We start from the raw sequence: 17,941 nt of genomic DNA on the forward strand, positions 1-17,941 counted from the left end.
CTGAGTTCACTAACCTGTTCTACTAACACACTGAAGCCTCAGGACCCTCATCCAGCTGGTCCTGGGGCTGAGTTCACTAACCTGTTCTACTAACACACTGAAGCCTCAGGACCAGATCATCCAATCAGAATAAACCAAATTACAACACAGTCAAAACAAAACTACATTACTTATTGGGAAACACAAGCACAAACACAAAGCAAAATGCATTGCTATCTGGCCCTAAATCGACAGTACACCGTGGAAAACTATTTGACCATGGTTACTGATCAAAACCTTAGAAAAACCTTGACAAAGTCAAGGCTCAGTGAGCACAGCCTTGAGAAGGGTAGACACAGGAAAACCTGGCTCCCTGTAGAGGAAAGGCTGTGCAACCACTGCACAACAGCAGAACCTGAGACGGAGCTGCATTTCCTGACAAAATATAAAACAATTAGAGAGTGTCATTTCCCCAAATATGAAACCCTTATTCAAGGTTTCAAAGACCTCTCTGATGAGGACAGGCTACCCGTCCTGTTGGGGGAGGACGCAGAGAGCTGTGGGTTGGCAGCGCACTACATTGCTGGCTGCCATAAGATGAGGGACAGTGTCTGACAGACCAACCAACCTGCACATGTCCTCTATGCTTATTGTTATTGTCCATTGTGTGGTTATTTTGACCCTTGATTATTGTTCTTACGGTTGTCCCGTCGACAATATTGACTTATGTTCATATTGTAAATGTATCACTTAATCTCTACAGTACGCTTTGGCAGTACATTGTTACGTCATGCCAATAAAGCAAATTAGAGAGACTGGGGAGAGAATAAAGTCCTCTCTGTTTCTCTACAGGAAGACGCGTCACGTCAACATCCTGCTCTTCATGGGCTATATGACTGAGGACAACCTGGCGATAGTGACCCAGTGGTGTGACGGCTCCAGCCTTTACCACCACCTTCACATCCAAGAGACCAACCTACAGATGTTCCAGCTGATGGACATCGCCAGGCAGACTGCACAGGGCATGAAGTAGGATTACCTTAATGTTATCTAATCAGACCACAGGGCATGAAGTAGGATTACCTTAATGTTATCTAATCAGACCACAGGGCATGAAGTAGGATTACCTTAATGTTATCTAATCAGACCACAGGGCATGAAGTAGGATTACCTTAATGTTATCTAAACAGACCACAGGGCATGAAGTAGGATTACCTTAATGTTATCTAAACAGACCACAGGGCATGAAGTAGGTTTACCTTAATGTTATCTAATCAGACCACAGGGCATGAAGTAGGATTACCTTAATGTTATCTAATCAGACCACAGGGCATGAAGTAGGATTACCTTAATGTTATCTAAACAGACCACAGGGCATGAAGTAGGATTACCTTAATGTTATCTAACCCTAACTAGACTGCACAGGGCATGAAGTAGGATTACCTTAATGTTATTTAACCCGAACATTAATAAACTTTAGAATGGTTTATTAATGTATTAGCTAATCCAAACCAGACCACACAAGGCATGGAGCACAGTGCATTCAGAAAGTATTCAGACCCTTTGCTTTGTTCCACATTTTGTTACGTTACAGCCTTATTATAAATCGTTTTTTCCCCTCATCAATCAACACACAATACCCCATAATGACAAATCAAAACAGGTTTTAAGAAATGTTTGCAAATGTATTAAAATTTTTAAATGGAAATATTACATTTACGTTATTATTCAGTACTTTGTTGAAGCACCTTTGGCAGCGATTACAGCCTTGAGTCTTCTTGGGTATGACGCTACAAGCTTGGCACACCTGTATTTGGGGAGTTTCTCCCGTTCTTCTCTGCAGATCCTCTCAAGCTCTGTCAGGTTAGATGAGGAGCGTCGCTGCACAGCTATTTTCAAGTCTCTCCAGAGATGTTCGATCGGGTTCAAGTCCAGGCTCTGGCTGGGCCACTCAAGGATATTAAGAGACTTGTCCCAAAGCCACTTTTGCGCTGTCTTTGCTGTGTGCTGAGAGTCGTTCTCCTGTTGAGGTCCTGAGCGCTCTGGAGCAGGTTTTCATCAAGGATCTGTCGGTACTTTGCTCCGTTCATCTTTCCCTCGATCCTGACTAGTCTCCCAGTCCATGCTGCTGAAAAACATCCCTTCAGCATAATGCTGCCACCACCATGCTTCACCGTAGGGATGGTGCCAGGTTTACTCCAGATGTGACGCTTGGCATTCAAATCAAATTTTATTTGTCACGTGCCGAATACAACAGGTGTAGTAGACCTCACAGTGAAATGCTGAATACAACAGGTGTAGTAGACCTCACAGTGAAATGCTGAATACAACAGGTGTAGTAGACCTCACAGTGAAATGCTGAATACAACAGGTGTAGTAGACCTCACAGTGAAATGCTGAATACAACAGGTGTAGTCAGACCGTCACAGTGACAATGCTGGAGGATACAACAGGGTGTACCGGTAGACCTCACAGTGAAATGCTGAATACAACAGGTGTAGTAGACCGGTCACAGTGAAATGCTGGAGGATACAACAGGTGTAGTAGACCGGTCACAGTGAAATGCTGGAGGATACAACAGGTGTAGTAGACCGGTCACAGTGAAATGCTGGAGGATACAACAGGTGTAGTAGACCGGTCACAGTGAAATGCTGGAGGATACAACAGGTGTAGTAGACCGGTCACAGTGAAATGCTGGAGGATACAACAGGGTGTACGGTCAGACCTCACAGTGAAATGCTGAATACAACAGGTGTAGTAGACCGGTCACAGTGAAATGCTGGAGGATACAACAGGTGTAGTAGACCGTTACAGTGACAATGCTGGAGGATACAACAGGTGTAGTAGACCGTTACAGTGACAATGCTGGAGGATACAACAGGTGTAGTAGACCGGTCACAGTGAAATGCTGGAATACAACAGGTGTAGTAGACCGGTCACAGTGAAATGCTGGAGGATACAACAGGTGTAGTAGACCGGTCACAGTGAAATGCTGGAGGATACAACAGGGTGTACCGGTACAGAGCTCTGGGGCAATACAGGGGGACGGAGAGTCAATGTGGAGGCTATATACGGGGGGTACCGGTACAGAGTCAATGTGGAGGCTATATACAGGGGGTACCGGTACTGAGTCAATGTGGAGGCTATATACAGGGGGTACCGGTACAGAGTCAATGTGGAGGCTATATACAGGGTATTACGGTACAGAGTCAATGTGGAGGCTATATACAGGGTATTACGGTACAGAGTCAATGTGGAGGCTATATACAGGGTATTACGGTACAGAGTCAATGTGGAGGCTATAGACAGGGGGTACCGGTACAGAGTCAATGTGGAGGCTATAGACAGGGGGTACCGGTACAGAGTCAATGTGGAGGCTATATACAGGGGGTACCGGTACAGAGTCAATGTGGAGGCTATATACAGGGGGAACCGGTACAGAGTCAATGTGGAGGCTATATACAGGGGGTACCGGTACAGAGTCAATGTGGAGGCTATATACGGGGGGGGGGTACCGGTTAGTTGGCGGAGTTTGCGAAAGCGGTGAATGAAACAAACTTAGGGAGGAGGCTTCTGATGTTAAAATGCATGAAACCAAGGCTTTTACGGTTACAGAAGTCAACAAATGATAGCGCCTGAATGTATGGTGTTTATCAGTTTCATTGTTTAATATGGTTTAAATGGTTATATTATGGTTTTAAGTGATAAAATAAAGTACAACATTTTATATTTTGCAATTCTGAGTAATTACTACTTTAGTAAGGATATACAATTGTTCAGTACTGCTGCAGTTGCTAAATAATTCCAATAGATGGCAGCATAAGATCACGAATGAAATTTCAGAAGATTCATTTTCTTCCTGGATACATCACTCTTCCTCACAGGAACTCCTACGTGCCCTTTTCAGGTGACTGAAGTAATATAATGATTCGTGTTTATTATTACCTGTTTTTAAGCTCATGTTTTGAAATACTTCATTACTATCAATAAGCCTGAACAATTCAGTCACCTTCTGGTCGACAAAAAAAACGTATTTTCCCACTACATTCATTGTCAAATTCATCAACCAGCATCGAACCGCTCTGCCTTCTCGCAAAAGTAGCCAACGCAACAAGCCCCGCCAAAAGCTTGTGCTTGTCAGCAGCAGCAACATTCTGCCTTCTCGCGGAAGCGAGGGTTGCATTGCATTGATGTAATTTATTAGCGGCCTGGAAGAAGCATCTTTTCTATTTGAGGCTGTTTACTCATAATATAATACATTAACAGAGCTTTTCATAATGCATGTCTACTAGGTTTGAGGTTAGCGCACCTGTGTGCTGATCGTTTGGCAGGGGTTCAATACCTGCTATAGTCACATTGTGTTGCTCTCCCAAAAGGAGAGGCCTAATATACGAGATATGGCTACCTGTAAAGTAATGACCATTTTAGAAAATCATGGGACATATGGTCTTTAGTTGCATGCTATTTTATGTCAATCATATTGCTGCTATAGCCTATAATTGATTTGGTATTTTATTATGATCCCTGTTAGCTGTTGCAAAAGCAGCAGCTACACTTCCTGGGGTCCACACAAAAATTTTAACATAATACAGAATTACATAATACAGAACATCATCAGACAAGAATAGCTCACGGACAGAACTACATACATTTTAAAAAATATCTCTATCTCTATGGAGATAGAGAGGGAGAGATATATATATATACATCTCTACAGTGGGGGGAAAAAAAGTATTTGATCCCCTGCTGATTTTGTATGTTTGCCCACTGACAAAGAAAGGATCAGTCTATAATTTTAATGGTAGGTTTATTTGAACAGTGAGAGACAGAATAACAACAAAAATATCCAGAAAAACACATGTCAAAAAATGTTATAAATTGATTTGCATTTTAATGAGGGAAATAAGTAAGGTCCTAAACGATATCATAACCGCCATTGACAAAAGACAACACTGTGCAGCCGTCTTCATCGACCTGGCCAAGGTTTTCGACTCTGTCAATCACCGCATTCTTATTGGCAGACTCAACAGCCTTGGTTCCTCAAATGACTGCCTCGCCTGGTTCACCAACTACTTCTCTGATAGAGTTCAGTGTTTCAAATCGGAGGGCCTGTTGTCCGGACCTCTGGCGGTCTCTATGGGGGTGCCACAGGGTTCAATTCTTGGGCCGACTCTTTTCTCTGTATATATCAATGATGTCGCTCTTGCGGCTGGTGATTCTCTGATCCCCCTCTACGCAGATGACACCATTCTGTATACATCTGGCCCCTGTTTGGACACTGTTAACTAACCTCCAGACGAGCTTCAATGCCATACAACTCTCCTTCCGTGGCCTCCAACTGCTCTTAAATACAAGTAAAACTAAATGCATGCTCTTCAACCGATCGCTGCCTGCACCCGCCCGCCCGTCCAGCATCACTACTCTGGACGGTTCTGACTTAGAATGCGTGGACAACTACAAATACCTAGGTGTCTGGTTAGACTGTAAACTCTCCTTCCAGACTCACATTAAGCATCTCCAATCCAAAATTAAATCTAGAATCGGCTTCCTATTTCGCTACGAAGCATCCTTCACTCATGCTGCCAAACATACCCTCGTAAAACTGACCATCCTACCGATCCTCGACTTCGGTGATGTCATCTATAAAATAGCCTCCAATACCCTACTCAGCAAACAGGATGCAGTCTATCACAGTGCCATCCGTTTTGTCACCAAAACCCCATATACTACCCATCACTGCGACCTGTATGCTCTCGTTGGCTGGCCCTCACTACATATTCATCGCCAAACCCACTGGCTCCAGGTCATCTATAAGTCTATGCTATGGTAAAGCCCCGCCTTATCTCAGCTCACTGGTCACCATAGCAACACCCACCCGTAGCACGCGCTCCGGCAGGTATATCTCACTGGTCACCCCCAAAGCCAACACCTCCTTTGGCCGCCTTTCCTTCCAGTTCTCTGCTGCCAATGCCTGGAACGAACTGCAAAAATCACTGAAGCTGGAGACTCATATCTCCCTCACTAACTTTAAGAATCAGCTATCAGAGCAGCTCACAGATCACTGCACCTGTACATAGCCCATCTGTAAACAGCCCATCCTACTACCTCATCCCCATATTGTTATTTATATATATTTTTTGCACCCCAGTATCTCTACTTGCACATTCATCTTCTGCACATCTATAACTCCAGTGTTTATTTGCTAAATTGTAATTATTTCGCCACTACGGCCTATTTATTGCCTTAACTCCCTAATTTTACTTCATTTTCACACACTGTATATAGACTTTTGTGTAGAGTATTGTGTTATTGACTGTATGTTTGTTTATTCCATGTGTAACTCTGTGTTGTTGTATGTGTCACACTGCTTTGCTTTATCTTGGCCAGGTCGCAGTTGTAAATGAGAACTTGTTCTCAACTAGCCTACCTGGTTAAATAAAGGTGAAATAATAATTAGGTATGGATTCATAATGTTTTGATACCTGAGGTGGTAAGTAAGGGCTGGATTCAATCATACCTGCCTTACCAGCAAACATTTACAAACGCATGCATGAAACTAAAGTCATTGTCAACAATGTAATTTCTTACACATTTTTTTCTTTCAGTTATCTACATGCTAAGAATATCATTCATCGGGACATGAAATCCAACAGTATCCTTTTCATAAGGCACCATATAGAATTGTCACTAATCTGTGATGTTCCAGAATTTGTAGGTCCTTTACACATGTGTAGACATCTTCCTCCATGAGGGCCTTACAGTGAAGATCGGGGACTTTGGTCTAGCCACGGTGAAGGCTCGCTGGAGTGGTTCATATCAGGTGGAGCAACCCTCTGGGTCCATACTATGGATGGTAATATAAACACCCTAACATACCATACACTACCACTACATACCATACCCTACCACTACATACCATACCGTACACTACCACTACATACCATACACTACATACCATACCCTAACCCTAACATACTGTACACTACCACTACATACCATACATTACCACTACATACCATACACTAACCCTAACATACCATACACTACCACTACATACCATACACTACCACTACATACCATACACTACCACTACATACCATACACTAACACTACATACCATACACTAACACTACATACCATACATTACCACTACATACCATACACTAACACTACATACCATACACTACCACTAACATACCATACACTACCACTACATACCATACACTAACCCTCTGGGGCCATACTATGGATGGTAATATAAACACCATACATTACCACTACATACCATACATTACCACTACATACCATACACTACCACTACATACCATACACTACCACTACATACATACCATACACTAACCCTAACATACACTACCACTACATACCATACACTACCACTACATACCATACACTACCACTACATACCATACACTACCACTACATACCATACACTACCACTACATACCATACACTACCACTACATACCATACACTACCACTACATACCATACACTACCACTACATACCATACACTACCACTACATACCATACACTACCACTACATACCATACACTACACTACCACTACATACCATACCATACACTACCACTACATACCATACACTAACCCTCTGGGTCCATACTATGGATGGTAATATAAACACCCTACATACCATACACTAACACTACATACCATACACTACCACTACATACCATACACTAACCCTCTGGGTCCATACTATGGATGGTACACCCTCATCCAACACACCCTACATACCATACACTACCACTACATACCATACACTACCACTACATACCATACACTACCACTACATACCATACACTACCACTACATACCATACCATACACTACCCACTACCATACCCACTACCACTACACCTACCACTACATACCATACATTACCACTACATACCATACACTACCACTACATACCATACACTACCACTACATACCATACACTACCACTACATACCATACACTACCACTACATACCATACACTAACACTACATACCATACACTACATACCGTACACTACATACCGTACACTACCACTACATAACATACCATACACTACCACTACATACCATACACTACCACTACATACCATACACTACCACTACATACCATACACTACCACTACATACCATACACTACCACTACATACCATACCATACACTACCACTACATACCATACCATACACTACCACTACATACCATACCATACACTACCACTACATACCATACACTAACCCTCTGGGTCCATACTATGGATGGTAATATAAACACCCTACATACCATACACTAACACTACATACCATACACTACCACTACATACCATACACTAACCCTCTGGGTCCATACTATGGATGGTAATATAAACACCCTACATACCATACACTACCACACACTACCACTACATACCATACACTACCACTACATACCATACACTACCACTACATACCATACACTACCACTACATACCATACCATACACTACCACTACATACCATACCATACACTACCACTACATACCATACCATACACTACCACTACATACCATACCATACACTACCACTACATACCATACATTACCACTACATACCATACACTACCACTACATACCATACACTACCACTACATACCATACACTACCACTACATACCATACACTACCACTACATACCATACACTACCACTACATACCATACACTACCACTACATACCATACACTACCACTACATACCATACACTAACACTACATACCATACACTACATACCGTACACTACCACTACATACCATACCGTACACTACCACTACATACCATACCGTACACTACCACTACATACCATACACTACCACTACATACCATACACTACCACTACATACCATACACTACCACTACATACCATACCATACACTACCACTACATACCATACCATACACTACCACTACATACCATACCATACACTACCACTACATACCATACACTAACCCTCTGGGTCCATACTATGGATGGTAATATAAACACCCTACATACCATACACTAACACTACATACCATACACTACCACTACATACCATACACTAACCCTCTGGGTCCATACTATGGATGGTAATATAAACACACTACATACCATACCCTAACACTACATACCATACCCTAACACTACATACCATACCCTAACACTACATACCATACCCTAACACTACATACCATACCCTAACACTACATACCATACCCTAACACTACATACCATACCCTAACACTACATACCATACCCTAACACTACATACCATACCCTAACACTACATACCATACCCTAACACTACATACCATACCCTAACACTACATACCATACCCTAACACTACCACTACATACCATACCCTACATACCATACACTAACCCTAACATATGTCGTGTCTTTGGCATCATTAAAGGTGAAGACTGTTATTTTATCAAATCAATTCTCTAATTATTATTACGTGATTAAACTAATCATGTAATTTTAATTAACTAGGAAGTCTGGGCACCAAGGAAAATGTTCAGATTACAAAGTTATAATTTTCAGAATATAACTCTTTTGGTCTTCTATTAATGAATTATTATTGTTATTACCTTCATCAGGCTCATCTGAATGTCGTATATTGTTGGTTATCTGCACGAACCCAGCCTCTACTATGAATCATCATACACCAATTGGCTCAATTATTTACAGTTGAAATCGGAAGTTTACATACACACGTTTACAAATGCATTTAAACTCAGTTTTTCACAATTCCTGACATTTAATCCTGGTAAAAATTCCCTGTCTTAGGTCAGTTAGGATCACCACTTTATTTTAAGAATGTAAAATGTCAGAATAATAGTATGATTTATTTCAGCTTTTATTTCTTTCATCACATTCCCAGTGGGTCAGAAGTTTACATACACTCAATTAGTATTTGGTAATTTTCGGGTAATCTTCGACAAGCTTCCCACAATAAGTTGGGTGAATTTTGGCCCATTCCTCCTGACAGAGCTGGTGTAACTGAGTCAGGTTTGTAGGCCTCCTTGCTCGCACACGCTTTTTCAGTTCTGCCCACAAATGTTCTATTGGATTGAGGTCAGGGCTTTGTGATGGCCACTCCAATACCTTTATGGTCCTTAAGCCATTTTTCCACAACATTGGAAGTATGCTTGGGGTCATTGTCCATTTGGAAGACCCATTTGCGACCAAGCTTTAACCTCTCTGGGGTCGGCGGGACGATTTCGTCCCACCTACGTAACAGCCAGTGGAATCCCGTGGCGCGTTATTCAAATACCTTAGAAATGCTATTACTTCAATTTCTCAAACATATGACTATTTTACACCATTTTAAAGACGAGACTCTCGTTAACTTCCTGACTGATGTCTTGAGCTATTGCTTCAATATATCCAGATAATTGTAAACTTCTGACTTCAACTATATTTACTAACTAAATAATCACAGGAATTCATAAACAAACAGTAGATATTGGTTACTAACAATGATGGGAAAGAGTCCCTAGTGGACTAAGCTGATATGACGGCTTGGTGGACAAAGGGAAAGGGGTGGGACAGAGAGCGGGAAAGACAAATGGATTCATTACACAGTCTATAATTATATACATTGAAAGGCTAATCCTTTGCACATGAACGGCCGCTCATTTGAGAATAATTGCACATATATATTTAAACCCGTACGTCATTGTTTTCTTCTCTGTTGGAATCCGGTCCGTCTGCTGGAGAGTTCATCAGAGTCTCTCTGGTTGCGTTTCCTCGAAGATCAAAGTATTTTGTGGTTAGAATGGATACTTCAGAGTAGCATTCAGAAACGTTCTCATAGAATAGATGTTTTGGTGGTTGTTGGGAATCGCATCCCAGGTTTACATAATTTCTAGCTGCAGACTAGTAATTAGTATCAAAGATTTGCTCTTATTCTGTAGGGCTCGATAGTCTCAGAGTTTTAACGATTTCCAGCCGTGTAGCCAATGCTCCACGTGGTATGGTTAGGAATTCAACAACCATTGCAACCTTTGCTTACATCGGGGTTTGCGTGGTCTTAACTATTTGCAAACACAGCTGTCTGAGAATTTCCTCAGATGTTTTATTTGTAACAATAGAAACGGGCTGTTCCATGACACCTGATCATGTCCGTGCTCACGGGAATGTAGCCCCTGACTAGTTACACTTTACAGAGAATACAATTCTCTCAAATAAGAGATTAACATTACATCATTTCACAAATAGTTTCATCTTTACTCCTTAACCTCTAGGGAATCCCTTCCCGTTCTTATCCCGTTAACGGGATTGATTTTGACAACAGCCAGTGGAAAATTAGCGCGCCAAATTAAAAAACAGCTAAAATCTCATAATTCCATTTTCTCAAATAATCAACTATTTTACACCATTTTAAAGATAAGACTCTCGTTAATCCAACCACATTGTCCGATTTCAAAAAGGCTTTACGGCAAAAGCATAAAATTAGATTATGTTAGGACAGTTCCAACACAAGAAAAACCACACAGCCATTTTCCTAGCAAGGACAGGCGTCATAAATACCAGAAATTCAGCTAAAATTATGCACTAACCTTTGACGATCTTCATCAGATGACACTCCTAGGACATTATGTTACACAATACATGTATGTTTTGCTCGATAAAGTTCATATTTATATCCAAAAACAGCATTTTACATTGGCGCGTAATGTTGAGAAATGTTTTCCCTCCAAACCTACCGGTGAATGAGCACACATATTACAGAAATACTCATCATAAACGTTGATCAATATAGAAGTGTTATGCACAGAATTATAGATACACTTCTCCTAAATGTAATCGCTTTGTCAGATTTCAAAAAAGGTTCACGGCGAAAGCACAATTTGCAATAATCTGAGTACAGCCCAGAAGACACCAATAATAAGCAAACAGAAACCCGCCATCTTGGAGTCAGTAAAACTAAGAAATTACATTAAATATTCACTTACCTTTGATTATCTTCATCAGAAGGCACTCCCAGGAACCCCAGCTCCAAAATAAATGTTCGATAAAGTTAATATTTATGTCCAAATAATCAATTTTGTTCGCGCGTTAGGTTCACTATCCAAATCCACAACGCGCGTGCTTACTTAGTCCAGACAAAGTCAAAGTTATACTACAGTTTGTAGAAACATGTCAAACGATGTATAGAATCAATCTTTAGGTTGTTTTTATCATATATCTTGAATAAAATTCCAACTGGAACTATCTGTTCTCTTTAGGAGTGAATATGAACTCCGCTCGCTCCCAAGTCATTGCGCGTGACTGAGCCCATGCCTTATAATGGGACACCTACTTCCTTGTGCTTTAATTCCCATCAAATTCACCATAGAATCTTCAAACACTGTTCTAAAGACTGCTGACATCTAGTGGAAGCTTTAGGAAGTGCAAAATGAACCCTAAGTCACTGTATACAGTCAAGGCAATCACTTGAAAAAACTACAACTCAGATTTTGAACTTCCTGCTTGACTTTTTCCTCAGGTTTTTGCCTGCCATATGAGTTCTGTTATACTCAGACACCATTCAAACAGTTTTAGAAACTTCAGAGTGTTTTCTATCCAAATCTACTAATAATATGCATATTCTCGTTTCTGGGCCAGAGTAGTAACCTGTTCAAATTGGGTACGTTTTTCATCCAGCTGTGAAAATACTGCCCCCTAGCCCCAACAGGTTAACTTTATACAAGAATTAGATGCAAACCCCATAATTGAGAAATGTACACATTCAGAGAAAAAGTTGTGTGTTTCCTGTCCTTCATGAGGTCACCAAATGAAACACACTCAACATAACTGTCCCTTAAGTGTCCACGGACCATTCCCACACTCTCAAGTGGACATTTTGTTTCATTCTCCCATTTTGGGGATTTAGGAGTTCGGCCAAGTGAAATCCTTTGTTCACTCTGTGGTCTCTCTCTCTGCATGACCAGGGGGAGAGGGTCTCCTCCAGAAATGTATGGCCTGAGATAACAGAACCTGGGTGTAGGAGAGAGTGAGGGGGAAGCCATGATCTACACCCAGAAAGGGCCACATACAACACACATACCATACACTAACCCTAACCCTCTGGGTCCATACTATGGATAGTAAGCCCTACCATACTCTTAACTAGATATTGTAGTGACATTTAGAAACCTTATCAAGGGTTTCAGACCTCTTGGTGTAGCAGTTAAGGTGTTTTGTTGACAGTAGCTGGATCCAGGGATCATATCCTGGTTGGAATTACCATATTTGCTGCAATATCATTCCTTTGACCGCTTAAACTATATACAGCACCTTGCAAAAGTATTCAGACCTCTTGGGTTTCTTTACATTCTATTGTTACAGAATTGGGATTAAAATGTATTGGCAGTTGTTGTCAACAAAATACTCTATCAAAGTGAGCATGTTTTGGGCGGGATTAATATAAATTAACAATCTAGTCGTTCCGTAAGTATTCAGCACCCTGAGTCAATACATGTTAGAAGCACCCTTGGCAGTGATTACAGCTGTCAGTCTTCCTGGGTAAGTGTTTATTAAGAGCTTTGCCCACCTGGATTGCGCAATATTTGCATGTTATTCTTTAAAACATTCTTTAACCTCACTAGGGGGTGTGTGCTAGCGTCCCACCTGACCAACATCCAGTGAAATTGCAGCGCGCCAAATTCAAAAACAGAAATAGTCATTATAAAAAAATATATAAATATGTTCATGAAACATACAAGCGTTATACATGGATTTAAAGAAACTTCTTGTTAATCCAACCACTGTGTCAGATTTAAAAAAGGCTTTACGGCGAAAGCAGACCATCCAGCATACCATACGGAGAGAAAAAAATGTATGAAATGTATGCATTCACTACTGTAAGTCGCTCTGGATAAGAGCGTCTGCTAAATGACTAAAATGTAAAAGCGATTATCTGAGAACAGCGCCCAGCAGACAAATCATTACAAACAGTAACAAGCCAAGTAGAGGAGTTACACAAGTCAGAAATAGTGATAAAATGAATCGCTTACCTTTTGATCTTCATGTTTGCACTCAAGACTCCCATTTACTCAATAAATGTTTGTTTTGTTCGATAAAGTCCATGTTTATATCCCAAAACCTCAGTTTTGTTCAGTAATCCACTGTCTCAAACAACATCCGGTGAAATTGCAGAGAGTGAAACTCAACAAAACAGAAATTCTCATAATAAATATACATAAAAGATACAAATGTTATACACCAGTTAAAGATAAACTTCTTGTTAATCCAACCGCTGTGTCAAATTTCAAAAGGCTTTACGGCGAAAGCAAACCCTGCGATTATCTGAGAACAGCGCCCAGCAGACAAATCATTACAGTTAGCAGCCAAGAAGAGGAGTAACAAAAGTCAGAAATAGCGATAAAATGTATCACTTAACTTTGATGATCTTCATATGGTTGCACTCCGAAGACTCCATGTTACACAATACATTTTCGTTTTGTTTGATAATGTCCCTCTTTATGTCCAAAAACCTCAGTTTTGTTCAGCAATCTATTGGAACAAATCGCGGTCACGACAGACAAAAAATAAAAAATGTACAATAAAAGTACGTAGAAACATGTCAAACGATGTTTAAAATCAATCCTCAGGTTGTTTTTGTCATAAATCAATAATATTTCAACCGGACAAAAGCTTCGTCAATAGAAAAGGAGAAACAAAGGCGCGCTCCCGATCACGCGCTGGACTCATGTCTGGAACTGTCCACTCATTGAAGTGCTGTATCTCCCTCATTTTTCAGAGTAAAAGCCTGAAACAATGCCTAAAGACTGGCCACATGTAGAAGAAGCCATAGAGATTGTGAACTGGGTCCTAAGTCTTTGTATGGTGGATAGGCTTTCAATGGAAAAACAGCCTTTCAAAATCATAGTACTTCCTGGATGGATTTTCCTCAGGTTTTCGCCTTCCATATCAGTTCTGTTATACTCACAGACATTATTTTAACAGTTTTGGAAACTTTAGTGTTTTCTATCCAAATCTATGCATATCCTAGCTTCTGGGCCTGAGTAGCAGGCAGTTTACTATGGGCACGCTTTTCATCCAAAATTCCTAATGCTGCCTCCTACCCTAGTGAAGTTAAGCTCTGTCAAGATGTTGGGGATCATGGCTAGACAGCCATAGATTTTCAAGCAGATTTAAGTCAAAACTGTAACTTGGCCACTCAGGAACATTCCCTGTCTTCTTGGTAAGCAACTCCAGTGTATATTTGGCCTTGTGTTGTAGGCTATTGTCCTGCTGAAAGGTGAATTTGTCTCCCAGTCTTTGGTGTAAAGCAGACTGAAACAGGTTTTCCTACAGTTGAAATCGGAAGTCTACATACACTTATGTTGGAGTCATTAAAACTTGTTTTTCAACCACTCCACAAATTTCTTGTTAACAAACTATAGTTTTGGCAAGATGGTTAGGACATCTACTTTGTGTTTGATACAAGTAATTTTTCAAACAATTGTTTACAGACAGATTATTTCACTTAAAATTCACTGTATCACAATTCCAGTGGGTCAGAAGTTTACATACACTAAGTTGACTGTGCCTTTAAACAGCTTGGAAAATTCCAGAAAATGATGTCATGGCTTTAGAAGCTTCTGATAGGCTAAATGACATCATTTGAGTCAATTGGAGATGTACCTGTGGATGTATTTCAAGGCCTACCTTCAAACTCAGTGCCTCTTTGCTTGACATCATGAGAAAATCTGAAGAAATCAGCCAAGACCTCAGAAAAACAATTGTAGACCTCCACAAGTCTGGTTCATCCTTGGGAGCAATTTACAAACACCTGAAGGTACCACGTTCATCTGTACAAACAATAGTACGCAAGTATAAACACCATGGGACCACGCAGCCGTCATACCGCTCAGGAAGGAAGAAGCCACTGCTCCAAAACCGCCATGAAAAAGCCAGACTACGGTTTGCAACTGCACATGGGGACAAAGATCGTACTTTTTGGAGAATTGTCCTCTGGTCTGATGACTCAAAAATAGGACCGTTTGGCCATAATGACCATCGTTATGTTTGGAGGAAAAATGGGGAGGATTGCAAGCCGAAGAACACCATCCCAACCGTGAAGCACGGGTGGCAGAATCATGTTGTGGGGGTGCTTTGCTGCACTTCACAAAATAGATGCCATCAAGAGCAAGGGAAATTATCTGGATATATATTAAAGCAACGTCTTAAGACATCAGTCAGGAAGTTAAGAATTGGTCGCAAATGGGTCTTCCAAATGGACAATGACTCCAAGCATACTAACAAACATGTGGCAAAATGGCTTAAGGACAACAAAGTCAAGGTATTGGAGTGGCCATCACAAAGCCCTGACCTCAGTCCCATAGAAAACTTGTGGGCAGACCTGAAAAAACGTGTGTGAGCAAGGAGGCCTACAAACCTGATTTAGTTACACCAGCTCTGTCAGGAGGAATGGGCCAAAATTCACCCAACTTATTGTGGGAAGCTTGTGGAAGGCTACCTGCAACATTTGACCCAAGTTAAACAGTTTAAAGACAATGCTACCAAATACTAATTGAGTGTATGTCAACTTCTTACCCACTGGGAATGTGATGAAAGAAATAAAAGCTGAAATAAATCAATCATTCTCTCTACTATTATTCTGACATTTCACATTCTTAAAATAAAGTGGTGATCCTAACTGACCTAAAACAGGGAATTTTTACTAGGATTAAATGTCTGTAATTGTGAAAAACTGAGTTTAAATGTATTTGGCTGAGGTGTATGTAAACTTCCGACTTCAACTGTATCTGATTTTGCCTGTGCTTAGCTCCATCGCATTTTTTTTTATTCTGAAAAACTCCACAGTATTGTTGTCAAGAATACCCATACCATGATGCAGCCACCACCTTGAAAATAAGGAGGCAGTTACTCAGTGACGTGTTGGATTTGTCCCAAACATGAGGCTTTGCAATTAGAGAAAAGTGTACTCCTTTGTGGTGTTCTTGCGGTGTTACTTTAGTGCTTTGTTGCAAGGTGCACCTTTTTGAATATTTTTCTTCTCTTTATTTGTATAATTTTTTTCACTCTTGTCATTTAGGTCATTATTGTAGAGTAATTACAATGTTTTGCATCCTCAGATGTCTACCAACACCAGCCATTAAACTATGTAACTGTTTTAACATCACCAATGGCCTCATGGTGACATCCCTGAGTAGTTTCATTGCTGTCCTGCAGCTCAGTTCAGAAGGACGATTGTATGTTTGATGTGTCTGGGTGGTTTAATACATCATCCACAGCATAATTATTAACTAGATCACGCTTAAAGACACATTCAACGTCTGATTTGTTATTGTTACCCTTCTACCAATCACTGCCCTTCTTTGAGGCTTTTGAAAAGTTTCCTGGTCTCTGTAGTTGAATCTGTGCTTGAAATGCAATACTTGACTGAAGGACTGTCAGGGAAAAATTACATGCTTACCTGATTTGTTTGATATTAATAGTAAACGATGATATATTTAACTAAGAGTAAGACTGGCCCGCTAAGGCGGAGTTTTTATGGTGTCCACTCTAGTTTCCTGCAGCTAGTCTGGACGTCGAGGAAATGGGTTTTACTAGCGGGCGATGAAACTTTACAGCCACATTCCGTTCTGTGATCAGTGGTGCACTGGGGAGATGGATAGGATGTGGGGTGGTTCTAACTGGGATAGAGATGGACTGGAACAAAGGGTCTTAGACATCCTGGCATTTGGGAAATTAGGCCAGGGTCGGGGGTTAAGATAATGCCAGGTGCAGATAAAGACAGGATGAACCCAAAGTGGCTCATGATGCTCTTTGATCTGCCTGAGAGGGGTGGAACTAAGCATTCTTAATGTCCTATATAAGAGATCTGTTTTTCATTGTTAGGGAAGCTCTCAGCAACAACTTAGTGTGCGGTCGACGGTTTCGTTATTGCAATAATTAATCG

At 40.8% G+C, this 17,941-nt stretch overlaps 1 protein-coding gene across 2 annotated transcripts in view; it reads left to right on the forward strand.

Moving 5' to 3' along the window:
- The window catches only part of raf1b (Raf-1 proto-oncogene, serine/threonine kinase b), a 68,444-nt gene that overhangs the window by 39,753 nt on the left and 10,750 nt on the right, over positions 1 to 17,941 (forward strand). For both annotated transcript variants that reach the window (XM_045704992.2, NM_001123524.1), the window contains 3 exon segments: positions 832 to 1,008; positions 6,585 to 6,631; positions 6,714 to 6,832. In XM_045704992.2, the coding sequence (XP_045560948.1) occupies positions 832 to 1,008; positions 6,585 to 6,631; positions 6,714 to 6,832 (343 nt within the window).

This window comes from Salmo salar, chromosome 22 (genome assembly GCF_965601325.2).
Source record: "Salmo salar chromosome 22, fSalSal1, whole genome shotgun sequence".
NCBI lineage: Eukaryota > Metazoa > Chordata > Actinopteri > Salmoniformes > Salmonidae > Salmo > Salmo salar.